At 48.2% G+C, this 27,358-nt stretch overlaps 1 protein-coding gene across 5 annotated transcripts in view; it reads right to left on the reverse strand.

Annotated features, from left to right (window-relative positions):
- Positions 1–5,757: 5,757 nt before the first annotated feature.
- DHRS7B (dehydrogenase/reductase 7B) overlaps positions 5,758–27,358 on the reverse strand; it is a 52,233-nt gene continuing 30,632 nt past the window's right edge. For 3 of the 5 annotated variants that reach the window (XM_033222448.1, XM_033222531.1, XM_033222617.1), the window contains 6 exons: positions 22,358–22,536; positions 17,125–17,234; positions 12,737–12,953; positions 12,084–12,176; positions 8,303–8,455; positions 5,758–6,233 (listed from right to left, as the gene is read on the reverse strand). In XM_033222448.1, the coding sequence (XP_033078339.1) occupies positions 6,028–6,233; positions 8,303–8,455; positions 12,084–12,176; positions 12,737–12,953; positions 17,125–17,234; positions 22,358–22,536 (958 nt within the window). In that variant the 3' untranslated portion in view covers positions 5,758–6,027. Of the gene's footprint in view, positions 6,234–8,302; positions 8,456–12,083; positions 12,177–12,736; positions 12,954–17,124; positions 17,235–22,357; positions 22,537–25,642; positions 25,781–27,358 lie in introns of those variants that run through there. The other 2 variants (XM_033222301.1, XM_033222376.1) reach the window with 2 other exon arrangements.

Genomic DNA, 27,358 nt, shown 5'->3' on the forward strand with positions numbered 1-27,358 from the left:
AGCTAAAAACAAAAAAAAAACTTGCAAAAAAATAATGTTTTAAGAAAGTTTACAAATTTGTGTTGGGCCACATTCAAAGCCGTCCTGGGCTGCATGAGGCCCGTGGGCTGCTGGTTGGTGATGGGACAAGCTTGCTCTAAGGCCTTGGGTAAATGGGAAATTACCACTTCCACAAAAAGGCTAGGGCCCCTGTCTTCACCTGCCTTCTTAAAGCCCATTCATCCCTGAAGAGCCACGTGGCACCTCCTTCTGAAAGCCAATCATTTTTTTCTTTTTTCTTTTTTTTTTTTTTGAGACAGAGTCTTGCTCTGTCATCCAGGATGGAGTGCAGTGGCGTGATCTCTCTCGGCTCACTGCAACCTCTACCTCCTGAGTTCAAGTGATTCTCTTGCCTCAGGCCCGAGTAGCTGAGACCACAGGTGTGTGCTACCATGCCTGGATAATTTTTGTTATTTTTAGTATAGACGGGATTTCGCCGTGCTGGCCAGGCTAGTCTCTAACTCCTGGCCTCAAGTGATCTGCCCGCCTCGGCCTCCCAAAGTGTTGGGATTACAGGCGTGACCTGCCGTGCCCAGCCAGGCCAATCTTTAAGAGATAGCCAAAGTGGTTTCTCACCTAGTTTTAAAAGCTCCATCAGGAAGACCTAATGTGACAGAGTCATGGAGGGGTGCATGGGAAGGCTTCACAAGGGGTGATTGGGCCATTTTTTGTAGGGGAGATTCAGAGCTTTTAAAGATTTTAAAAGGGACCCATGGCCCACAGGAAGTTTAAGAAACTTTGATTTAATTCCAAGAGATTTAGAAATACTTATCACTCAGTTGAGTGCTGGGGGCATGACGGTGTTGTGTGTGCAGCACTGTTTATGCGGCAGTCTCTAGGCACCTGGAATAATGGTAAAGAGGGAACTGCCTTAGCCACACAACTGGTCCCGGAAAAACATGCCTCATCTCGACAGCAGGGTGAGTTGAAATGCCCATGACCCCTCAGGTGTCAGTGCTGGCATCTGAGCCTGCTGGGCAGGTTTTTTTGTTTTTTGTTTTTTTTTTAAATAATGCCCAGATTTGGAAAGGGAGCCCCATGCCTGGCCTGGAAGTGCTCTGCCAACAAGTTAGATTTCATGGGGGAGTTGACTAGAAGGCACAAGCTGGACAAGCCAGACAAGTTGAGGCAACCTCAAGTCAGCTAAGCAGAAGTCCTCGCCCGAAGTAGAAACCAGGCGCAGACAGGTAGCTCTTCCACCGTTTCCCAAGCTGCACTGAGCCAAGTGATTCTTGTTGGATGTATTAACCCAGGTTCTGAAATGCCATCTTAGTTACATGACCCCTGACCAGGGAGATGGGGATGAGGTGCTGGTGTGGACAGCAGGCAGTGGTTTCATGTGCCTGAGGCTGGCAGCGAGGAGAAGCAGAAGTGCGCCTCCCTCCCCACTGTCAGTGCTGACTTCTCTGTTCCTGCCATTGTCCTGCCTAGAGGATCAGTCATGGCAGAGCTGCTGACAAGTCGCTTATGGTCATCTGTGATATGCGACAGTACTTCTGAAGAAATAGCATTCGAAGGCTGAGTGCAGTAGCTCATGCCTGTAATCCCAGCACATTGGGAGGCTGAGGGAGGAGGACCGTTAAATACTTGAGTCCAGGAGTTCAAGACCAATCTGGGCAACATAGCAAGACCTGTCTCTACAAAAAAAAAGACGAAAATTAGCCAGATGTGGTGCTACGCAAATGTGGTCCCAGCTACTCAGGAGTCTGAGGAGGGAGGATCGCTCAAGCCTCAAAGGTTGAGGATGCAGTGAGCTGTGATCTTGCCACTGCACTCCAGCCTGGGCGACAGAGTGTGACCCTTTCTCCAAAAAATAATTTTTTTTTTCTTGAGATGGAGTCTCTCTGTCGCCCAGGCTAGAGTGCAATGGCGCGATCTCGGCTCACTGCAGCCTCTGTCTCCTGGGTTCAAGCAATTCTCCTGTCTCAGCCTCCCGAGTGAGCTGAGATTACAGGTTGCCACGACTGGCTAATTTTTTGTCTTTTTAGTAGAGACAGGGTTTCACCATGCTGGCCAGGCTGGTCTTGAACACCTGGCCTCAGGTGATCCATCTGCCTCGGCCTCCCAAAGTGCTGGGATTACAGACATGAGCTGCCGTGCCTGGCCAATTTTTTTTTTTTTTCTTTTTTTTAAACAGCATTCAGTAACTGCTGAGGAAAGCAAAGGCCAAGTTACCGGGGCCCTCCTCTGCAAAATCCACTTAAATGAGTCCTACATGGACCACTTTAGGGGATAGATTGTGTCATTAATCTAGTAAATTAGTTTTAGCTACCCATCCCCACCCAATTTCAGAGAAGAGTGAAGAGCCATTATGTAAAAGGACAACTGATGGATCTCCTCGTTCTGGTCTGTTAGCTCCCTCCAGAGTTTTCACATCTGGTGCAGCAGCTGCTGGGCCCTGAGGGAAGGAAGGGAGACTTGCTGGGAGATGGGCAGGGAGCCCAGGGCTGTACACTATTTTTTCGATTCACTAATCAGCTACGGCCCCTCTGCACTGCATGGAGGTGCTGCTGTTTGGAAAAGCTAATTGGTTTTATTTTTCCGTCTCTGGTTTTGGCATGATGTGAAACACCAAGGGGCTTAAAGAGCAAAGTGGAAAGTGTCTTTGAACTTCATCAGATATCTGAAGGCAGAACCAATTAAAAATCATGCTTTTCAGACCTCCCCAGCAGAATTTAAGGATGAAAGAGAAGGGGGCAAAAACCCTCTAAAGACAGAAAAGAGAAAGTGGAACGGCAGCATCGCTAACCCTGCTGGCAACGTCCATGTTCAAACACTGATTTGAAAATCCAAGAGCAATGAAGGTTGCTCAAAGGCCATCAGCTGAACCTGGGCTGTGGCTGGGCTTCTTGCTTTGGAGCAGTGCACATGGGGCCCACCCACAGGAAGGTGCTTCAGCTGCTAAGTTGGGAGAATTCTAAAGGCTCGGTAAGTCCCACATTATCCAAACCACTGCTGTCTCCAGGAAGGGACACTGAACTCCAGCGACCCAAGACAACATGGACATGAAAGAACACAGCTGCAGGCCCTTTTAGTCCTCAGCCTCTGAGGCCAAGAAGAGCGTCTGTCTGGTGTTGGTGCGACTTCAACAGGTCCCCTCTGGGACTCGCCAACCTCCTCCTCAAGAACAGTGGGCCTCAGACTCCGCCTTTGGCAAACAGCTTTATTTAGCTAGATTTTAACAATTCTTCAGTTTGTGTTATAGTTTATATGGCAAAATATAAAGTTTATAAAGTTAAGTTTTAGAAAGTGATTTGAGGTTTTTAGAGTGTTGGATAAGTAAACAATCAATAATATTGAGATCTGGCTCGTCTAGCATGTCAGTCTCCAGTTGCTAACCACTTTAATTGGGAGGAAATGAACTTTAGAAATGAACTGGACCTACTCAGTAAGCCTCAACCATGTATTTTTAATAAATTAGAAAGGTGGTAGCTGGGCATGGTGGCACACACCTATAATCCCAGCTACCCGGGAGGCTGGGGCAGGAGAATCACTTGAAGGTGAGTCACAGGAGGTGGTGGTTGCAGGGAGCTGAGATCGTGCCGTTGTACTCCAGCCTGGGCAACAAGAGCAAAACTCCATTTCAGAAAAGAGGCCGGGCGCGGTGGCTCACGCCTGTAATCCCAGCACTTTGGGAGGCCAAGGTGGGTGGATCATGAGGTCAGGAGATTGAGACCATCCTGGCTAATATGGTGAGACCCTGTCTCTACTAAAAATACAAAAAAATTAGCCGGGCGAGGTGGCGGGCGCCTGTAGTCCCAGCTACTCAGGAGGCTGAGGCGGGAGAATGGTGTGAACCCGGGAGGTGGAGCTTGCAGTGAGCAGAGATCCGGCCACTGCACTCCAGCCTGGGCAACAGAGCGAGACTCTGTCTCAAAAAAGAAAGAAAAAGAGGCCAGGCACGGTGGCTCACGCCTGTAATCCCAGCACTTTGGGAGGCCGAGGCCATCTCAAAAAAAAAAAAATCAAAAAAGAAAAAACAACAAAAAGCAGGTGTTCGTTCTGGCTGCAATCCAACCACTTACAACTAACAGGTGGTATGTAGGTTAAGAAATATTTAATGCCAGCCCAAGCTCCATGCACCCCAGCTGTGAGTCAGGTCACAAAGGCCCCAAAACCAACAACCTCCACAACATATGTGACGTTCCTGTCTTCTGATGATGGAGTACACGGTTGCTAAACTTGCATTCCTTTGAGGGCAGCCTATCACAACCTCCAGTTGCTGACCATGTTATATAATGGAGAGGAAAGGACAGCACCTGGACACCAGGTGCCTCTGAGTGTGGCAGCCAACAGCGTCCAAGGAGAAACGTCCTCTCGTCTCCATCTAGAGGGACAGCACCCTTCATTGCTGCCATTTCCTGGAAACCTGCTGTGTGCTCGACACTTTCATTCAAGCTTAGGTTCGGGCTGAGCTTTAGACAGGTGCTGCTGCTGTCTCAGTTCCAGCTCTTGCCTGGGTCTACTGTCTCACACTGGAACACTAAGGAGACCCTTCTCTTCCATGTCAGGAGGGAGGTTGACAATTTACCTGGAAAATGAAGAAAGACCCATCATGTCTCTGTCCACATTTTACCCAGAGGCTCCTGGAACGTCCAGGAGCTCAGGCCAGGCGCGGTGGCTCACGCCTGTCATCCCAGAGCTTTGGGAAGCCGAGGCAGGCGGATCATGAGGTCAAGAGATCGAGACCAGCCTGGCCAATGTGGTGAAACCCCGCCTCTACTAAAAATACAAAAATTAGCTGGGTGTGGTGGCGTGTGCCTGTAATCCCAGCTACTCGGGAGGCCGAGGTAGAAGAATTGCTTGAACCCGGGAGGCGGAGGTTGCAGTGAGCCGAGATTGTGCCACTGCACTCCAGCCTGGGCGACTGAGTGAGACTCCGTCTCAAAACAAAAAAAAAAACCATGTTGCTGCCAATGTTATATAATGGTCATAAAATATAGGCTCAACAAGGCCAGAGTAGGGACATGGTACAAGATGTCAGTATGATATGATAGGAGATTTGTAATCCAATTTGGGGAAGTCTACAGTGGACCTACATTTCAATTTTCAGTTTCAATAACAGGAAAAGTTTCTTCCTTAACACTAGAAATGAACTTGACCTACTCAGTGAGCCTCAACCATGTATTTTTACTAAATCAGAAAGGCAGAAACAGGCATTCTTTCTGGCTATGATCCAACTAGTCACAGCTAACAAAGGCTCACTTCTACCAGACCAGGGGCTGCTGTAGAACCTGCCCAGCTGGCCAACTTGATGGTTTCACTTCTAGAGGGATGCACGGGGCCATGCAGCATCCTCCTCTCCCTTTTGGCTGCTCTCTCTTTAGTAAGTTCACCTTCTGCTTGAAGTGGTGCCTGGCATCCTACAGGGATGCAGTGAGAGTTAAGAGAGAAACAGGAATCCCTATGAGGTGCTAAAGCCGGTATCCCTTGGGATACGCCAATAAGCCATTACATACTGGCCCACTTTTTATGTTGGATGAGATATCACAGGGCCCTGGAAATGGATGTGACTACTGACTTCTTGAAACTACAGCTTTCTCCCTTGAGTACTGGAGGTGGTCTTTCTGCCGAAACAATGAGGTTTAAGTCAAATGCAAAAACAACTGGGTCAGGTGACATAACATCTTTTGATTCCAAGGTTGAAACAAATTTCTAGGAGCTGGCAGGGCCAGAATTCAAAGGACACAAGGTTCTAGTCCTTGAAGACTACAACTCTTACTGTTTGAGATGTTTATTTCTTATTTTTAGGGTTAAATCCCAGCTCCATGTTTATTCCTGAAGTGTTTCCCCTCACCCTGGGAAGAAGCTTGTTGCTGTATTTGGTTCTCTTCCTCTGCCAGCAGATCTGCATGAGACGTGTTTCTTCAGTCTTTCCCATTTGTGAGACAAATCTCCATTACAGTCTCAACAAATACAACTGTCCCTTGTAGCATAACCAAGCGTAAGAGTGCTGCTTCTCTGCCCTGGCTCTGGCTGGTCGGAGTACTAGGAGTTCTTGGATTTCCGCTCTTTTCTGGCCCTGGAGGCCATGAGGCTGAAGAAGAGCCCAGGAGCCAGAGTTCGAAGATAAATGGCCAAGGAAGGCAGTAAGTCAGCCAGGATCACATCTTTCTTCTTCTTCCCCACAGCAGCAAGAACATCATGGGCCACATCCACAGGGCTTCGGCCCTGGGCTGTGGTGGTGTCTATAACTAAAATAAATAAAACAAAAGAAACACATGAACTAACTTGGAAGCAGAGGTCCCTCTTGAGGAGTGGAGCTGATGTGAGCCGTCAGGTCAGCCTGCTGCCTTTCCCACCGCGAAGCTCTTCCCAGGACCAGGAAGCTGGTGGTGTGCCACCACCCCTGATGATTCCATGCTCCAAGGAAAGGAGGAACCATTTTGCAGCTGGATGTGGGTCAGTAGGGGAAGCGAGAACGGGGTAGGATGTGGAAACAAGGTAGACTGAGGATCCCAGTTAGGGCTTGGAACCAAAGTGAGTCTGTCTGCCTGGTGGTCCACAGCAGAGGCACAGAGTGAGCCCCTCACACTGCATCTGAAAAGCAGCTTCCTGACCTGGGAAACATGTGCCTGTTAGAACAACTAAAGACTAATGGATGTTGTGCCACCTCATTTGTCTTGGGTAGCCTGGCTTCAGGGTGGCCAGACAAAGGTGGCTGGGGACTACTGACGCCCATATGCACAAGCTCACTGAGTCAGGAGCAGACACATGTCCCTGTTCTCGATGTCAAGTATTAACTGGATGAGAAACAGGAAGAAATCCTTAGTTTGTTTTAGGCGTTAGAAGGGACAGCTGGAAGAGATTAGAAGGAGGTGTTAGGTTAACAGCAACTGATGTTCCTTCTACCCTAGTAATTTGACAATTTTGCCAGCAAAGTAGGACCAGCTGGCAGGCACACAGGAGCGGCCACTAGCACAGACCATGTGAAACCACTTTTTTTTTTTTTTTTGAGACAGGGTTTCGCTCTGTTGCCCAGGCTGGAGTGCAGTGGCACAATCATGGCTTACTGCAGCCTCGACCTCCTGGGCTCAAGCAATCCTCCTGCCTGACTCAGCCTCCTGAGTAGCTGGACTACAGGCAGTGCCACCATGGTTGGCTAATTTTCATATTTTTTGTGGAGGCAAGGTCTTGCACTATTGCCCAGACTGGTCTCAAACTCCTAGGCTGAAGTGATCCTCTTGACTTGACTTCCCAAAGTGTTGAGATTACAGGTGTGTGTGGGCCATAGTGCCTAGCCATATGAAACCACTATTAAGTTGTCCAGATTGCCTGAGCTCCCTCACCAATGTCTGTTCTCATTGTGTTTTTGTTAATGCAGAAAAGTAGGAAGTTTTGGATTACAGCTTATTTTTAAATGCCACAGAGTGAATTTTTTAAGTGGCATCTTCTAGGTTTAAACAGGTGTAAAGCTGTATGAAGCCCCATGCCTCTGTAGTGTCTACTGTGGGAAAACAGGACTCGCTGTGTGAGAGCAGCTGCTGCCAGGACATGGGCAGTCTTGGTTCAGACCTGCCTGGGCTGGGTGCACGACCATGAGGCCCCTGGCAGACATCACAGCACAAACCCCAAGAGATCACTTCAGGGAGGAAGACATGGCAGGACAGCACTGGAGGGGTAAGCAGGCCCTGTTCCAAGCAAGGGGAGGCAGCCCCAGCTCCAAGGGCTCCAGTGATCATGGGCACACTGGTCTCTGCTTGGCCTGAGCCTGCATGCTGGGGCCGGCTGCTCTGCCCGCGAGTGGTGACTGCAGGTCAGCTCTGCACTGTCTCCAAATGAGACAAGATGAAGGTGCTGAGACTGCTGCACTCGGCCTCACCCAGAAGACTGGCCCGGAATCAGTCATTTCTCAAGCCTACGGGACAGAGACAGACCATCAAACACCCTACACTTGCCATGAGGTCAGTTCACTCAATCCCGATGCTGATAATACTCCGTGGACTCAGGATCTGCGAACGGGTTAGTTGGGAGTCTGGTGGCATCCCAGCTTGGCAACTTCCTTTTAGCCCTTGAGTCCTGTCCACAGAAGTCCTGTTCTGAACACTGCAGTGGTGGCGTTCACACTAAGGGTAGACCATGGTAGGGTAAACGAAGATTATTCAATAGTCCATATCTAGAACCAACACCTCTGTCAAGTCTTTTCATTTTAAAAGTTCTATTCCAAATGAAAATGACCAAAGAATCCCTGAGGTAAGAGCCGCATGTCTCACTGTGGCTGACGGACAGATTTTCATAGGAGAAAAGAGAAACCGGGCCTCACCTCCATACCTAGATCCATCCGCGGTGATGGCATTGACGGAGAGGTTGGTGTGGATGTAGCCGGGGCTGATGACGGTCACCTCAATTTCATACTGTTCCATCTCGGCCCGCAGACAGTCAAAGAAAGCCTGGGTTGCGTGCTTGGAGGCTGCGTCTACACGTGTGGACGGAGAGGCAGGGGAGTGAGTGCTCCGGGGTGGGCATGGCCTGGTACCCAACTATTCACCACCATTCACGTTCTCTGTTTTCAAAACCTGGTTTTACTTGTGATCAGGTCTTGCTATGTTGCCTAGGCTGGACTCCAACTCCTGAGCTCATGTGATCCTCCCGCCTCAGCTGGGACTGCAGCTTTAAAACCTGGTTTTATAATTTAAGATTACGGTATTATACCAATGTTCATTTCCTGACTTTGAGAAGTGTACTGTGCCCTTGTTCTTAGGAAACACACTGAAATAGGAATAAATGAGCATCATGTCTCCAGTTTCCTTTCAAATGGTTCAGGAAAAAAATTATAAGCTATATATACATATAGTTTTATATATATTATAAACGGTATATATGCATATACACAGAGAGGGAGTATGATAAAGGAAATAAGGTAAAACGGTTATTAGGGAATCTGCATGAAGCATGCATGGGAGTGATTTGTGCTGTTCCTGCAACTTTAAGTCTGAAGTTATTCCAAGTTAAAAGTTAAAAAAACCCACAAAACTGAATGCCTACTGGGTAAAACATTCAAATAGTACATAAAAGGACAGAAAGTAAAAAAAAAAAAAAGAAAAAGAAAAAGACAGTCCTCCTGTCTTCCAAATTCCATTCCTAGAGATAATCAGTGCTAACAGTTTCCCAGGATTTTTGTTTAATTCTGTTTTGCTTTTTTAGAGAAGACATCTTCTCTGTCACCCAGGCTGGAGAAGAGCTATGATCATAGGATTATAGCTCTTTGCAGCCTCGACCTCCTGGCCTCAAGCAATCCTCCCACCTAACCCTCCCAAAGCGGTGGGATTATAGGAGTAAGCAGCCATGCCCAGTGATTTGTTTTTTTAATATATCCTACATATAGCCATGTGATTTTACACATTTTACATAAAAAATATATATACATATTTTAATACAGAAATGAACTCTTACCTATTCTACTGTTCCTGCAAGTAGCTTTCTTCACCTGGTGGCAGGCTGGACAGCTCCCATGCTGGCCCTGCAGACCTGCCATGTAGCTCTGGCTGCCTAGTCTTCCCCCAATGAGTTACCAGGTGACAGAATTGGCCCCATCAGTGGGCCTTCATGGGTGTAAAAAATCCAGGCCTGCCTTCTTATGTATCTCATTTTGCCAAATATCCAGGCAGTGGCTTTTCATCTAGAAGAGCTACAGAGCTTACTCCACCTGCAAGAAATAGCTGTGTCTGCTCTCGAGCAAGGGCTTCACAACCCAGTAAAAGGTGCTCTGAATGGGAACACAGTGACCCTATAAGGACATTCCTGGGAAACATACCAGTGTCTCCACAGTAAATCAGTTTCCTCCAATTCAGAATTGTAAATGTTTTAGCCTTAGGAAAGAAGGGGCATCCGTCAGCTAAGGAAACAGGAAGGGAGAAAGCAAGGAAGTGTGGCAGCAAGTCACATGAGGCAGTTCAGTAGCGTCTGAGCTTGCTGCAGTGCCTGGCTGGGCCTGCTCCGTTGGTTTGGGGCGCAGTTGCTGGGGGCTGGATGGGTTGGCTGTGGGTGGATGGAGAGGACTGCTCCTATCAGCCAGGATTCCAAGAGTACAGCCCAGGCTTGGGGACAGGGGAGAGTGGGTTATCCTGTAAGTCCCCAAAATAGAAGGCTACACTCTGACAGCTGGTTCTCCCCAGAGCTCTCAGGCTGTGAGTTCTCAGCCAGGCTGTGCTGACCTCGCCACTGTCCACATCACTTACCCTGCCAGTGTGTGGCCCAGGACTAAGCACACTGCGTGGATCACGTGACTTCGTCTTCACTGTAGCAGTGTGAGAGACAGAATGCCGTTCTCCCCATTTTATAGGTGAGAAGGCTGCTACTTATCTGGGTTAACCAACTTGCCCAAGAGGCACTCCATATTCAGCCTGGTCATTATAAAGCTGAATATGGAGACCAACCATTGTATGCCTTACTGCAGTCAGCAGGCCAAACAGACAACAAAAATCAGTGGTATTATTATAAATCAAAGTAAAACTTAAAAATAATTTAGTATAAAGAACTCCAGCTGGGCGCAGTGGCTCACGCCTGTAATCCCAGCACTTTGGGAGGCTGAGGTGGGCGGATCACTTGAGGTCAGGAATTTGAGATCAGCCTGACCAACATGGTGAAACCCTGTCCCTACCAAAAATACAAAAGTTAGCCAGGTGTGGTGGCACGTGCCTATAATCCCAGCTACTCAGGAGGCTGAGGCAGGAGAATCGCTTGAACCCGGGAGGCGGAGGTTGCAGTGAGCCGAGATTGCACCACTGCATTCCAGCCTGGGCAACAAGAGCGAAACTCTGTCTCAAAAACAAAACAAAACAAAACAAACAAACAAACAAACAAACTCTTTACCCTGATTTACCTATTCTTAACATTTTAACTCATTTGCTTTATTAGTTATGATTCTATATATAGTATTTTTTTTCCTGCACCATTTGAGAAGCCTTAGATGGTATCCTATCCAAAGTTGAAAGAGAACATTAATAAACAGGGAAAGCATGTAGGTACAAGCATGTATGATGATTGTAAATCTCACTAATATGTAAGGAAACAGGATCAGAATAGTTAAGTAATGTGTCCAAGAAAATACAACCAGATTTTCTGATTGTATACCAGAGCCAAAAGGTACAGCTGGGATCCAGATCTTGGAAGAAAGAATAAATTATCTTACACTCCCAGTTCACAGGTGGCCATATAGTGTCATGGAACTGGATGTTTGTGGCTGCCCTTGCAAAGTGCTGCAGCAGCTCAGATTTCCCTGCCTTTGCTGACCAGGCTGTGGCTGGGTCTAGCTTTTGGGTGGCTGAGAGGAGATGAGGCAGTATTTCCTTTTAGGAGGTGATGCAAAGAAAGGACAGTTTGTGAAATTACCTTACAACCCTTTTTATTGAAACCTTCCCATTGAGGGCCCCAAGATATAAATGTTTGAGAGTGTTCTACATAGCACACTGCTGCTAATGGTCAAAGAGTGGGGGGAAAAAAAATCCTCAAGTGTCCAGGAAAATGGCTAAATCAATTATGTCACATGCATTCAGTGGATTACTATATTGAAAGGATGAGGTAAATCCATACGTGCTGATGTAGAAAGATACATTGTTAAGTGGGATTAGCAAGCTACAAAGCAATATGAATAATGCCATCCCATTTTTGCATGTTTGAATTACACGTAGAAAACATTGTGGAGGCATATGCCCCAAAGTGATGGCATGGTTACATCTGCGGGACAAGCTAATAATCATAACAGTAGGAGTGGCTAGCACATGCCTAGTGCTTAGTGCCTGAGGCAGCTCCAAGCACTGTGCTCACAGCAGTCCTCTGGGTTAAGACAGAGGCTGTCTCCATTTACACTTGAGGGCAGGGCACAGAGAAGTGGGGATACTTGCCCAAGGTCACACAGGGGACAAAAAGTAGAGTTGGGATTTGATCCCAGACATGTGGCTCTGGAGAACACATTCTAAAGTGCCTTCGCATTCTGGATAGTTTATTTCTACAGTGTCTAAATTCTAGATAGTAAATGTATTATTTTTATAATCAGGAAGAAACAATAAAGCAGAGCATAATTTGTGGGAGAGAGCAGTACTCACATGCTGATCGAAAAGGAATGCTGATCTTGCCCTGGATGCTGCTGATGGCGACAATGTGGCCTTGCCTCCTCTTGATCATGGAGGGCAGGAGTGCTGAGGACAGAGGCAGAGGCTTAGACAAGCACCCTACTTCCAGTCATTGCGTGTGATGCTGATGGAAGGCGGCCTTGCTTTTGATATTTAGTCAGAGTAAGGGAGAATGGTGAAAACCTCTTAGGGTAGAGGACTGTGTTGGAACTCCTAGCCTCCTATGCCCAGCAGAGTGCCAGCAGGCTGGCAGGAGACAGGAGAGAAGCAAGGAAACAGGGGCGGAGGTCACTGCAAATGGTTAGCTCAGTTCCCTTTTCCTGCTGGAGCCTCTCCCCTGGACTGAAATCCGTGGTGGAACATAAAAATATCCCCACCCTGTAGGGGTTTGCAGATACCATGAAAAAGACATGTAGGTAATGCTGCACAAATGTGGCTGTCACTAAAGAGAACATCTTGATTGGAAGCTATAAAGCAAATACCCAAACTGTGACAATAACACCTAACACCCACTCCAGGGCAATAGAGAGGATGGAGATGGGGAACGTTTAGCTGAAAAGGATCCAAGTGAAGTAAAAAGAATGCCAACATATCACTTATCACTGCTCTTTTCTCAAGACTGTTACCTTTCGTTAGAGCAACTGGGCCAAAATAGTTTGTCTCCATGACCCTCTTGTCCACATCCACTGTGGTGTCCATGATGGTACCACGGTAGCTGATCCCAGCATTGTTGACAAGTATGTCCACATAGCCAAAGCACTGCAGGATCTCAGCTGCTGCTGCAACTATGGCCCCAGGGTCTGTGAGGTCAAAGGTCACCAAGTAAGGCTTGTGTGTCTGCACCTGGTCAAATACAACAGACACCAAATTCACTTTCTGAATGGCAGGCCATCCGAGCTATGTGTCCCACAGATCACTTAGGCTCAAAACAATAACATAACTTTATACTTTAAGGAACTAGAAAAAGAATAGCAAACTAAACCCAAAACCAGCAGAGGAAGGAAATATTATAGTAAAGATTAGAACAGAGACAAACAAACAGAATACAGAAAAACAATAAAAATCAATGAAACCAAAAGTTGGTTCTTTGAAAAGATCAACGAAGTTCAGAAAGCATTAACTAGAATGACAAGGAAAAATCAGAAGACACAAATAACTAAAATCAGAAATGAAAGTGGGACCACCAACTTTACAGAAATGATAACAGATGATAAAAAAGATTATAAAGATTACAAAAAATGATATAAAAGAATATTATGAACAATTATTTGCCGACAAGTTAGAAAAACTAGAATAAATGGATAAATTCCTTAAAAAACACAAATTACCTAAACTGACTCAAAAAGAAATAAAAAATCTCAGGAGACATAACAGATAAAGAGATTAGATCAGCAATCAAAAACCTCCCAACAAAGAAAAGTCCTGGACCGGATGGCTTCACTGGTGAATTTTGCCAAACATTGAAAGGAGAATTAACACCAGTTCTTCTCGTACTCTTCTAGAAAACTGAACAGGAGAAAACACTTCCTAATTCAGTCTGAGGCCAACATTACTTTGATACTAAAGCCAGATTAAAGATACCACAAGAAAATTATAGACCAATATCTCTTATGAATATAGATGCAAAAGTCTTCAACAAAATACCAGCAAATTGAATTTAACAGCATATTAAAAGGATTATTCACCACGACCAAGTGGGATTTATCCTAGGAATTCAAGCAAGATTGGTTCAACATAGGAAAATCAATCATGGCCAGGTACAGTGGCTCATGCCTGTAATCCCCAGCACTTTGGATGGCTGAGGAGGGAGGCTCACTTGAGCCCAGGAGTTCCAGGCCAGCCTGGGCAACGTGGCAAGACCCTGTCTCTTTAAATTAAAAAAAAAGAAAATTGGCCAGGGGTGGTGGCTCATGCCTATAATCCTAGCACTTTGGGAGGCCGAGGAGGGTGGATCACCTAAGGTCGGGAGTTCGAGACCAGCCTGACCAACATGGAGAAACCCCGTCTCTACTAAAAATACAAAATTAGCTGGGCATGGAGGCATATGCCTGTAATCCCAGCTACTCGGGAGGCTGAGGCAGGAGAATCACTTGAACCTGGGAGGCGGAGGTTGTGGTGAGCTGAAATCGTGCCATTGCACTCCAACCTGGGCAACAAGAGCAAAAACTCCTTCTCAATAAAAGAAAGAAAAAAAAAGAAAATTGAACGTTATATCACATTAATAGAATGAAGGAAAAAACCCCACCTGATCATCTCAATTGATGCAGAAAAGAGATCTGACAAAATTTAACACCCTTTCATGGTAAACATACTCAATAAACTAGGAATACACCAGAAATTCCTCAATACAGCAAAGGGTGTTTGTGAAAAACCCACAGATAACATACTCAGTGGAAAAAAATGGAAAGCCTTCCTCTAAGATCAGGAACAAGACAGGATGCCTGCTTTTGCAACAGCTACTCAACACTGTACTGGAAGTGCTAACCAGAACAATTAGACAAGAAAAAAATGACCCAATTTGGAAAGGAAAAAGTAAAACTATCTCTGTTTGCAGATGGCATGATTCTATATATAGGAAATTCCAATACATCCACAAAAAGCTACTAAGAGTTAACTAACAAATTGAGCAAAGTGGCAAGGTACAAGAGCAACATCCGGCCGGGCCCGGTGGCTCAAGCCTGTAATCCCAGCACTTTGGGAGGCCGAGACGGGCGGATCACAAGGTCAGGAGATCGAGATCATCCTGGCTAACACAGTGAAACCCCGTCTCTACTAAAAAAATACAAAAAACTAGCCGGGCATGGTGGTGGGCGCCTGTAGTCCCAGCTGCTCAGGAGGCTGAGGCAGGAGAATGGCGTGAACCCGGGAGGCGGAGCTTGCAGTGAGCTGAGATCCGGCCACTGCACTCCAGCCTGGGCGACAGAGCGAGACTCCGTCTCAAAAAAAAAAAAAAGAGCAACATCCAAAAATCAGCTGTGTTTCTATATACAAACAATGAATAATCTGAAAAGGGAATCAGGAAAGCAATTCTATTTACAATAGCAGTTTAAAAAATTAAATATGCTATGGTTTGAATATGTCTCCCAAAACCTGTGTGTTAGAAACTTAATCCCCAATGCAACAGTGTTGACAGCTGGGAACTTCATGAATGGATTAATGCTGTTATTGTGGGAGCTTCCTTCTCAAAGGATAAATTCAGCCCTTTTCCCTCTTTCTCGCCCACGTGATGCCTTCCTACCTGTTATGACGTGGCAAGAAGGCCCCTGCCAGACACCAGAGCCTTGCCAGATGCCGGCTCCTCAAACTTGGATTTCTCTGCCTCCAGACTTTGAAAACTAGATTTCTTTAAAAATTACTCAGTCTGGCTAGGCGCAGTGGCTCACGCCTATAATCCTGGCACTTTGGGAGGGCAAAGTGGGCAGATCAGTTGAGGCCTGGAGTTTGAGACCAGCCTGGGTAACATAGCAGGACCCTGTCCCTACAAAAAATGAAAAAATTAACCCTGTACAGTGGCATGTGCCTGTAGTCCCAGCTACTCAGGAGGCTGAGGCAGAGGATTGCTTGAGTCTGGGATTTTCAGGCCGCAGTGAGCCATGATTGCACTAGTGAACTCTAGCCTAGATGACAGAGCAAGACTATGTCTCTAAAAATAATAATAAAATAAAAATAAAAATCACCCAGTCTCTGCTATTGTTACAGCAACATAAAACAGACTAAGATAAACACTTGGCAATAATCTAAGGAGGTGAAAGACTGTACACTAAAGACTGTAAAACACTGCTGACAGAAATTAAAGAAGATGTAAGTTCACAGAAAGACATCCTATATTCACGGATTGGAAGACCATGTTGTTAATGTGAGAGTACTACCCAAAGTGACCAATAGACTCGATGTTATTCCTATCAAAATTTCACTGGCAGTTTTGGCAGAAATAGAAAAAAATAATCCTAAAATTCATATGGGATTACAATGGGCCCTGAATAGCCAAAACACTCCTGAAAAAGGACAGTTGGAGGACTCACACTTCCTCACTCCAAAACTTGTACAAAGCTACAGCAATTAAAACCATATGGGTCCTTCCCCTCCTCCTCCCCCTTGCCTCCCCCTTCCTACCCTCATGCTCCATCCCTCCCCCTAAGGGGGAGAAAAACCCGTGCGGTACTGACATAAGACAGACATATAGACTGACTGAATAGAACAAGGAACCGAGAAATATACACTTCAAATATGTAATCAATTGATTTTTGTAAGGATGCCCATTCAATGAGGAAAGACGGTCTTCAACAAATGGTGCTGGGAAAAGTAGATAACCACATGCAAAAGAATGAAATTGGATTCTTATCTAATACCATTTATAAAAATTAACTCAAATGGATCAGTCACCTAAATGTAAGATTTAAAACTATAAAACTTGGCTGGGCAAGGTGGCTCATGCCTGCAATCTCAGCACTGTGGGAGGGTGAGGCAGGCGGATTATGAGGTCAAGAGATTGAGATCATTCTGGCCAACATGGTGAAACCCCATCCCTACTAAAAATACAAAAATTAGCTGGGTGTGGTGGTGCACACCTGTAGTCCCAGCTATTTGGGAGGCTGAGGCAAGAGAATCACTTGAACCCAGGGGGTGGAGATTGCAGTGAGCTAAGATTGGGACATTACACTCCAGCCTGGGTGACAGAGCAAGACTCTGTCTCCAAAAAAACCTTTTAAAGTTATCACCATCCCCTACTCCCACCCAATGAGTAGAGCTTAGCCAGGTAAAAGGGAAGGGAGAAAAGAGAACTTTCTAAACTCATAGTGCTAGCCAGTAGGGGCATCGGGATGTAAACCACTGGACAGTTCTCCCTCCCCATGCAGCGGACCCGATTCGCTATGGAGACCTGCTGCCTTCCCTGGGACAGTGTGACACATGGATGTCCTGTAACTCAGCAGTCCAGGAGTGGGCCTCTATCTCCTCAGTGTCTACAGAAGACGGCCTACACTCCTTCCCCATGGAAAGCATGCCCGTGGCTCACCTTGGTGGCATGAGAAGCAGTGAGTTCTCTGATGAGCTCTTCGAGGGCCCCACCATTCCGGCCACAGAGCACCAGCTTAGCACCAGCGGCATAGAAGACTTTTGCACATTCTAAGGGAAGAGAAAAGAGCCCTGACAGCCATTCTTCCCCAGTGCCATTCAGTTTAAATTCACCCAGTGTTGCTGTTTGCTGCTTCACACCCTTGACATGTCTGTATTGGTCCCTGCTTGTGGTCCAGCATGAAGCTGGGAGCTAGGGTTCAATGCAGGGCTCACACCCAGTGCTACAGACATCCACAGGGCAAAAAGAAAGGCAGGCCAAGGTGGACAGATGTGTTAAGGATCGTGCTCAGAATGCCCCATGATACTCCTGTTCACCTGGATCAGCTGTGAGCATCACCTATCTTCACAGCTGAGGGAGCTCAGCAAGGTCACTCAGGCAGAGGCTTGTCCTGATTGACAAGGACAGTCAGGGCCAGCTATGATGGTGCTGTGCCCTGCCAAGGCTGTGTGGTGGCACTACCCAGGCACAGCTCTCCTGGAACTACTTACACAGTCCTGTAGAAAAGCTGGAGCAGAGGACCGAGGCCCTTCCCAGGTCTGATGGGCTGTTTCCGAGGGAGTGCTTGAGGCAGAGGGAGCAGAGTGCCTGAGGGGCCATAGGCAGATGGAGCTGGGACAGAATGTGGAGGGTCTAATAGCCTCACTGGCTGGGGAGGGGTCAAGGCAGTGCACGCAAGTACCTACCACACGCAGGACTATTAAGGATGCCTACCTTTGAAAAGGTTCAGTCCTGCCGGGTGGGAGGGAGTGGGGACACTGGAGGAAAGCAGACTCCACCAAGCCCGCTGCACTATTTCAGGTGACAACCTGTGAGGACTTCAACTAAGACCACAGCAGGGACAGTCCAAAGCTAGTCAGACACACGGTCTATATTCTTTTGGTGGCAAGAAACAGAAACTAAACTCACACTGGGGCAAAGCAAAAAGAGAATTTGCCAGAGGGATTGTGGGGAAGTTCAAGAATGGAGAGGAGAGCCGGATGGCCGAAACCTAGGAAGGACCCAAGCGCTGGCTGCCCGGGTGCTCTCACACATGGGCAGGCCCCAGAGCTCACATGCACGGTTTTGTCTTGTCTCTTCCCAGCTCCGATCAAATCCCAGGGAAGGCCATGATCAGCCTTGAGTGGGGGGCCCAGCAAGGGTCACAGGTAATTCTCCTGTGGCTAAGCAGGAGGGCCCAACAAAAAATCCCCTGGACACAGGAGGGTAAACCATCAGAACTGGGGGTGGAGGACTAGTCTGTGGGGAGTCAGAAAGGAAACGGAGTGATGGCAGGAGAGGAGGCAGACGGTGCTGTCGTTGCTTCTTGCTTACCCTCCCCTGCAACATATCCTATATAAATGTTCAGTGCCCCGAAAACGTCCATACAGCTTATGAAAAGCAGGACAGCTCAGCAGCCAAGAGAATGGACTTGAGCTAGACTTCCAACTCCGGTTAGAACTTCTTTGTTTCTGACTTTCCTCTTATTTAGGACGCTTTTTATCTATCAAGCACAGTAGTAAGAGATTACCTACCTTAACTCATTCAGCCCCTGGGGGTGTGACTATGAGACTGAATGAGTTAAGGTAGGAATCTCTTACCACAGTGTTAGATAAACAGCACCTGCAGTGTCAATTGTCATTTTTGTATTTCTATTTATTAAAAAAAAATTTTTTTTTTTAGAGACAGGGTCTTACTCTGTTGCTCAGGCTGGAGTGCAGTGGCACAATGATAGTTTACCGCAGCCTCGAACTCCTGTCCTCACCTGAGGCGTCTCCCTCAAGTGCTCACCAGCAGATCTGCACAGGACACCTTGGCCCCTGGCTGACCCTAACCTGACACCAGTGAGCCACTGACTTGGTTCTAGATGGAATCTTAAGAGGCCCAGGTGATTAGGTGGCGCCCTAGCTCCTGGTTCATGGAAGAGAATGGCCTTTGCAGGCTAGTTCCATCTCCAGGAGCCATGTGGTGAGGGGCCAATGCTGCAGGCTTGGAGGATCAGGGCTGCCATCTCCTCCGCTGGAAAGGAAAGGTCAGAGAGGCAGGCGGTGTGTACTGGTCTGAACAGGCCTGCCCTCAGAGAAGGATCAAATTTCCTTAAAGCTAGATGGGTTCCAAACAGAGGAGGAGAAGAAACTCCAGCATCCTTCAGGACCAGGGGTCCTGAGAGGTCTGAGGGAAGGCTCCCTGATGTCTCTCATGGTGTGAAGCCTCCCTGTGCTCCACAGCTTCTTGTTCAGCTCCCTACACAGCATTTGCTCACCCCCCAGGCGCCTCTCCATACATCCGACAGTCTTCGGGAAGGTGTTAAGTAGACTCAATCTAGACACACCATCTTCTTTGAAGGAGATGAGGTTGGTGTGTTCCTTGGCTCATCCCGACAAAGGGTGGAAGCCCAGAGAGAGCACCCACCGTGGGTAGTGAGGCCTGGTCCCAGCGCCCCAACCCTGCCTGCCCTGGTCCTCTTCTCAGCAGAGCAGCAAAACCCCTACAGGAATGAGGCGGGTGGTGGCTGCACTCCCAGCCAGACGCCAGCATTCCTGAGGCTGGAACTGTTCATCCGGTTTATAAATCATTCCCAAAGACTAGGAACCTTGGGTCCTGCTGGCTGCCTCACCCCATTTTGTCTTGTCCTGACCAATACCTAGGACATTTGTGAGGTGCCACCAAAGGGTGCAGACACAGAACCCTTCAAAGGTGGGAGTCCCGCTGGAGTCTAAACTGCTTTGGGGAATTGACTGCCTCAATTTTGTTTGAGTTTTGCTTCCGAGCAAAGCTAAAAAGAGAGGAAATGAAAGTTTGTGTAGGGAGTGACAGAAATGAAAACAACAGATTGGAAGGATTCCATTTTCATTTATTGAAAAGCTGATACTGGAAGGTTGGAGGGTCCAAGGAAAACAACTCCAAGGTACATACGTGAAGGGCTGCAGATGACTGTCCAGTGCCGCTGGCATGCCTAGCTGGAAATCAAGAGAGCTGTGCACAGCCCTGTGGCTAAAGCTGGAGGAAGCTGATATTCAGAATGTTCTGTTCCTTTAGTCAGTGGTCCCACACTATTCTACAAGGACAAGCTCAAGAGGCTTAAATACACAAAACAAGAGACAAGATAGGAGAAATATGAAAAACTGAAGACTCATTGCATAACTCCAAACCTTCCGGGTGGCTGACACGGCAGGCAGAGCCACTGAGGACAACATAGCTCTGCCTCCTCACAGAAGCAAGGCAACAGCAGCACGTCCTTGGTGGCATCAACAGTGGCTGTACTTGACATGGCCAGTTAAGAATCTGCTCTACTTTATCTGGATGGAGGAACTCCTGTTCCCAAAAAGTAAAATGGGGCAGAATATAAGCAGTGACTGGAATCCAGGAAGGGCCTGACATCTTATAATACACAGACAGGTCTGGTGACCTCCGTGACATTTTCTGTTCCCTTCATAGTCTTGGTGTCAGGAGAGGAGATGCAGAATGAAGATGACAGCATGTTTCTCAAACATCCACGGATGGGAGCACCTGCGACTCAGAGCTCCACCTCTGCCAGCCCTCAAATGCTCTTCAAGGACTTTCACAAAATGCTTCTCTTTAAGCTCAAGAGAAGTGGCTGCTGACCACCCTATATATAGCAACTGAGTAAGGTCAGAGGACTGACGATGGCAAAGGGCCTGCAGACAGCTGTCCCTGCAAAGGTCTGGATATCCAATGACAGACACGGTATTTACCCCTGGAGACCTCACCTAACATCCACAGTGGTGCATAAATGAATCCATACTCCCTAAAGCCTTCCCAGGCCACCCCTGGCCAACTGCAAGCCACTTCCACCACAAAGACCCATCTGCTTCTCTGTGTTCATGCAACACCCAACTGTTTATAAGTCCCTGCGGGACCGTGCTTCTCCCACCTCTGGGCCTGTCTGGAATGTTCTGTCTACCAGCCCACCTATTCCTTTTACCTGGCCATCTCCCCTGCTGCAGCTTTGAGACTTGAGTTCTAGAGACAGAGAGATGTGGGTTTGACTCTTGGTTTTGTACTTTCCAGCTGGAAGTCCTAGTTATTCTTTCTCTGAATCTTAGCTGTGAGAAGTCAGTGAGATAATGCGTGTAAAAATGCTTAGCACAAGCCAGCACATATACATGTGCTTTGTCGCCACCAGGCTGGTTTGGGAGCATATGCTACTGCAATGGCAATATACTGAGATAAGTCCTTGCCTTTCTCCTTACAGCAGTCAACTGTGACCTCCTTCAAGGAAGGGACCCTGTCTTTCATCTGTTTGTTCTAGAACCTGACCCAGAGCCTCCCACTTAGCAGGCGCTCCATCAGCTCCAGCTGAGCTATCACCAACCAGAAGATGTAGCAGCGGGTGGGTCACCACAATTCAGGGAACTCCTCAGCCTTCTTCCATGGAACTCAGCATGAGTGTGGATGGCAGATGGTATGGTGTGTGCATGTGCAACGTGCCAAGTCAATATACGTGTGTGGCAAGAAAACAACGGAGCCCTGTAACTCAGAGGCTTCCAGAAATGGGAGAAGGGGGAACCCAGGTTTTGACACTCCAGGCCAGGGTCCCGGTACACCATTCTTGAGACTTAGAAGCTCATGGTGTTCACTGGGTTGGAATGGACCTAGACCAGAGACCCTGGAACAGCTGAGGCACCACTTATCCTGTCTTTGACCTTGCCGAGACCATGCTGAGGGGACAGCTGGGGGCCTGGCCTGGGAAGGCAAGGCCCAGAGAAAGCTGCATCAAAGCTGTGAACCGGAGGTCCCGGCTGAATCTAGGAAAGGACATGTTTCATTTGGTCCTCATAGAGGTAAAAACACGTTTTAAGTTAGCTGTCCATATTTGGAAATCGGGAGATTTCACATAAAATTCCTACCTCAGCAAGCAGCTGGGGCTGAGCAAGGCTTCCCTGTGAGGGGCAGGCATCCCATCCCATCCCCTCCCAACCCACCCCACTCCCGGGGCCAGGCTGCTTCTCTCGCGCTTGCCTCCCACCCTGACGCTGAGTCATTTCTTACTGTGCCTTGGCTCCTGCTTTTTCCACTTGGACCAAGGACAGTGCCATCCGGCCCACTTCCCTTATCTGGACTTCTGCTGCCGCTTTGGGCATTTGCGCTGGTGATTCCTGTGCAGCTGGGCCGCTCCCCATCACTGGCTGACTTCCCCCCGCCCCCTGGCAGCACTGCCTCCAGCACCCACCTTTGCCCAGCCCTGAGGTGGCGCCTGTGATCACCACCACAGCATTCCGCAGGTAGGCCTTCCCGCGTACCCACTGCAGCAGCCGGAAGAGGCCGAAGACGCCCAGGCAGCCGAAAAGCAGGGGCAGGATGGCTGTGGAGGTGATGAAGTCCATGGCCCTCGCCTTTGGCAGATTCTTCCTGGAAGAACCAAAACCAAACACACCAGTGACAAAGTAGCAGAGCTCAGGGGACTTTCCTAGGCTCTTCCTCTCATCTGATACGAATCCTAGATCTCCTTCTGTGGACTTCAGCTCTAAGCCCCAGAAAGTATTGACCCGGGCCCTGCACCCTCAGCTGACTGTCGAGCATTGTAGAACTTTCTCCCTCTTACTCAGTACTGACATGAGCGGACAGAAAAGCCACAGGCCTCATGCTGCCCCTCAGGGAACAAGCGGAGAATGCCATTCAGCCTAGGATGTAGTCACCCACAGTGTTACAGGAAGAGGTGGCATGTCAGTACTCACCTGCCTCTCCTTCAGAAACCTGTGTTGGCCTTACCTCGAGTAACGCCTGTTTTCATTTTCAATCCCTGAATACTTGTGAAACTAGAAAGGCGTTTTTTTTGAGGAAAGGAAAAAGGAAATCGTACCAATTCTTACCCTCTTCAGAGCAGACACTCAGAGGATGGACGTTTCTGGGTGGAGCAGCCCCTAGATTGTTACAGTGAGGGCCACAGATGGACTTCTGACCACAGGCCTCACAGACACCCAAAGGGGATTCAGTGCAGGGCCCTGCCCCAGGCACCAACGTGGGCTCTGGCTGGTGAGCGTGTTGCCCTGCTGTGCCTGTGGCACGTTCCTGCCCAGCATTCCCCAGTGAGCCGTGAAATCCGGAGGCTGTATGAGTGTCTGTGCAACAGTGTGCAGTTGATTCTTGGGAAATGTGTGGTTTTCCCCACCTGCCCTTATTTCCCCTGAACCTCCCCCTTTCTTCCACATTCACCTGTCCCCCTGTGCCCAAAGCAGGAGATAAGAGGGGGACACAGGGTTAAAGGAAGGCCAAGGAGGAGCTGGTGAGGACCATGGTGAGCACCACGTGCTGTCGCTGGGAAGCAATGCCCTGGAAGGCCACTGGATGAGCGAGCCAGCGTCTATGAGACAAAAGGCCCCCAGCAGTCCACCTCCAGGACTGTGGTTTACAAGCACAGAATCCTTCTCAGGAAGGAAGAGGCTGGAATCCAAGAAGAGAGTTCTGGCAAACCAGCCTGTAGCTCTAAATTATTCATCAGCTTGGATCAATGATGTAAAACCCTCACTTACCTACTTAATATCCCATCTCAAGCCCCCCACACATTAAAAAAAAAGAAATTCTGCTTCCTTTCCTAAGAGGACATCAACTCTGGATGCCAGAGTGAGGCCAGGAATACTGTGGACTCCCAACACGCATCCATCTATGCACCAAGTCGCTTTGATCCTGAAGTTCATGTTCAGGGTGGCTGCCCTGATCTATACTAAACCACCCCCTACAAGAGGATTCTACTGCAACTGGAACTGTCAAGTCAACTAGTTTAGCATTTACTTTTTCACCTGCTTTTCCAGATACGCCTGAATTCTTAACCACCGTAAAAAACAGCCACATTCTCGGACTGTAAAAATGACAGTTTCCCACCAACTGCCACTCAATCCACTTCTGAAAACACCTCAGCTATTATCTGCTGTGTGGATAAAGCTCCCTCTTGCCCTACACTATGCCAAGCCTCCGCTGGATAAACTGGGGATTAAAGTGGTATCTAAAGCACCAAGCTCTTCACCCAGGCACTACTGGTAGCATCCCTGCCCCAAGAGGAAGCTCTGGCCAGGTGTTCTTGCCTGCAGGCTATGCTGGGTCCCAAGGACCCTTTGTCTGGAATCTGAGAAGTGCTCAGGAAAGGCGTAGGGTAGGCACCGAGGCCTGTGCCACTCCAGGGTTCTGTGGGTGCTGCCTGAAGTCCTGCACAGGACCAAGATCCTGAAAACAGGGAATGTGGGAGGGTTTCCCAGGGGAAGGAGGGATAGACAGTGGGAGGCAGGAATGGTTGCCAGTTTGTTGATATAGCTTTACCAGAAAATTATAGCAATTGACAAAAGGCAAGAGAAGGCTCGAGGTAAGGGTAGCTTAAAACTTGCATATAATAAGTTGGTTGAGGGGTGGGGACGTAGGAAGAGTTAACTCGGCTGGATGGCTATTTGGTAAAAGCTTTTTTCCCACTGCAATCACAGGTCTTTGTACCAGGTAGGTCTCAGGGTAGGACCACTCTGCCTTGTCCAGAATGGCCCAGGGCGCAGCCACTGCCCAGGATGAGCTTGAGGTACAAAAGGGGTAGGGGCCTCAGCTCAGGGAAGGATAGTAGGCCAGCCTCTGGGGCCGGGACCCAGAGCCCCACTAGGCATGTGGGGTGGAAACCCCTCTGAACACTCCTCCATGGGCCCCTGGAGGCCAGAGCCTGTGAAGTCCACCCCATTTCAAACCGACGACCTGGGGCTGAGGCAGAACGCCACTGAGGTCATGGGGGTCAAGAGCCAAGTATGCAGTCTGTCGCTTCCCAAAACCCAGAGGCCACCTGAAAAACACTAACTGCAGCACAACAGTGGCAGTGCAGGGGTCATAAGGATGAACTCTCAAGCCAGCCTGGCTTGGGTGACACTCTGGCCCAGTCACTTGGCAGCCTGGCAAAGGGGCCTCACTGCCCTGGGCCTCAGTGTCCTTGCCTCTGAGCTGAAGTTATGAGAGGGCCTCCCTCCTGGGTTTATTACGATGTTGGATGAATTCATCTGTGTGCACAGAGGGAACACAGCTGCCACCAGCATCATCATGATCACGACTATCTCAAAGTTCCTGGACCAGGACCTCACCTCCCAGCAATCAGGCTCCCAAGGCTGTCGAACCCCTGGCTCATTAAAGGAAGCTCATTAAATGTATTAAGTGTCCAATGTTGTTTAACTTCTATATCTTCATCAACCCTTCAGTTTAATCAAATTAACAAATAGGAAAAAGCTCCATCCACAACATTGGCAGAAGTCAGTCCCAAGTTTTGTGTTAGAAAATGTGGTTATCAAGGCCAGCAAAGCAGGAGAGAGCAGACAGGTACCAAAATGTCCCTCAACCCCGTTTTCACACCCAGGGAGGAGTAGGATGAAAATAAACCAGCCCAGCAAGGCTCCCCAGTGGAAGATGATTAAAGCTCCCAACGAATTGTACTTTCATGCAACCTAATTAAAACTCAAGCCAGCAATCTATGACATGAAGAAAAGAGAAAACTACACACCGTCTTGTACACTTCTGGGATTCCTTGAGCACCTGACACATCATAGGCCAGCCTTGGTCTCCTGGCCCTGGGGACCACTTTGCCTGAGGCAAACATGGCGCCGGGCGAATGGGATCCATCCTTGGCCCAGGCCGCTTTCTGTGGGGAGAGCGTATGTCTGCATTCAGTCTGGTAGGCTGCTATTGAATCAGAATGCAAAGTAAATTAAAAGCCAGTGCCAAGGCCAAACGCAGTGCCTCGCGCCTGTAATTCCAGCACTTTGGGAGGCTGAGGTAGGGGGATCACTTGAGCCTGGGAATTCAAGACCAGCCTGGGCAACATGGTGAAATCCCATCTCTACAAAACATACAAAAAGGGAGGCTGAGGTGGGAGGATTGCTTGAGCCTAGGAGGTTGAGGCTGCAGTGAGCCAAGATTGCACCACTGCACTCCAGTCTGGGTGACAGAGTGAGTCCCTGTCTCAAAAACAAACAGAAAACAAAATCCAGTGCCAACTCTCCTCTGCTAACAAAGAATGACCATGGTGGGAAAAGATACCCCAGAGCGAGCCATTTATCTGAGAATCAGTTTCAATTCCAGCGTAACTTTCCTGACCAGATGAAGTTGTTCATATTGATAATCCTGACTCTTTCCAGAGTTTTTCAAATTCTGAAAGCCCTTCTAACTGTTCTTCCACTCTGCAGGGCATGTGGCCACACTGCTGGGCCTTCTTGGGCTCTTAGAGACAGCTGCGCCAACACTTTCCTAGCTTGACTTTGGAAGTGGGATGGCCAGGACAGCTAGCCACGGAAAGCCCCACCACCTTGCTGTGGTGTCTAGGCCTTTCTACTAGCTAAAAGGACAGCTTCACAGTGGAAGAAAGGAACAGTGTTCTAGCTGGCCACATTTCCAGATTAGGAAATACATCTACATAAAACAAGGTCAAAGGGAGGCCTGTTTTCTTTGAAAATGGCATACAAGAAGGATTTATATATATGTATAAACTTTAATATATTTATCAATCATGCATTTTATACCAAAATCCTTATTAACTGCTAGTTTCAGATATATAGTCAGATCATGGACTGAGAAGGCAAGACTGATGGTATAAAAAGGGACTGGGAAACAATATCTGGCTCACGATCTTCAGCATTTGGAGATTAGCTTGTAGAAAGAAGGGGTAGAGTCTGTCCCGCACCACTGTGAGCCATGGCGGAAAGCAGGACAGAGACATGGGGAGAGAGAGTGAGGCCAGAAGAAGAAGGTGAGAGCCCCTCAAATAGAAACCACAGTGCACACGGCATCTGGAATCAGACGGCACCACCTACACATGGAATGTGCACACTCACAGTCACACTCTCAGTCCTTGGGCAAGAGACCTGAAGCATGGTCTTGCACTGATGATGAGACTCACGAACTGGCGTGAGGAAGGGAGAGATCTCAGGGGCTCACATATTAATGCTGTCTGCTTGTATTTTTATCCCTTGCCAGATCCATGAGCTCTAGACCCAGGTTAAAAGAATGCAAAGGGGCCGGGGGCGGTGGCTCACGCCTCTAATCCCAGCACTTTGGGAGGCCGAGGCGGGTGGATCACAAGGTCAGGAGATTGAGACCATCCTGGCAAACACGGTGAAACCTCGTCTCTATTAAAAATACAAAAAATTAGCCGGGCGAGGTGGCGGGCACCTGTAGTCCCAGCTACTCGGGAGGCTGAGGTAGGAGAATGGCGTGAACCTGG

Source organism: Trachypithecus francoisi, unplaced genomic scaffold, assembly GCF_009764315.1.
Source record: "Trachypithecus francoisi isolate TF-2019V2 unplaced genomic scaffold, Tfra_2.0 Contig00073, whole genome shotgun sequence".
Taxonomy (NCBI): Eukaryota; Metazoa; Chordata; class Mammalia; order Primates; family Cercopithecidae; genus Trachypithecus; species Trachypithecus francoisi.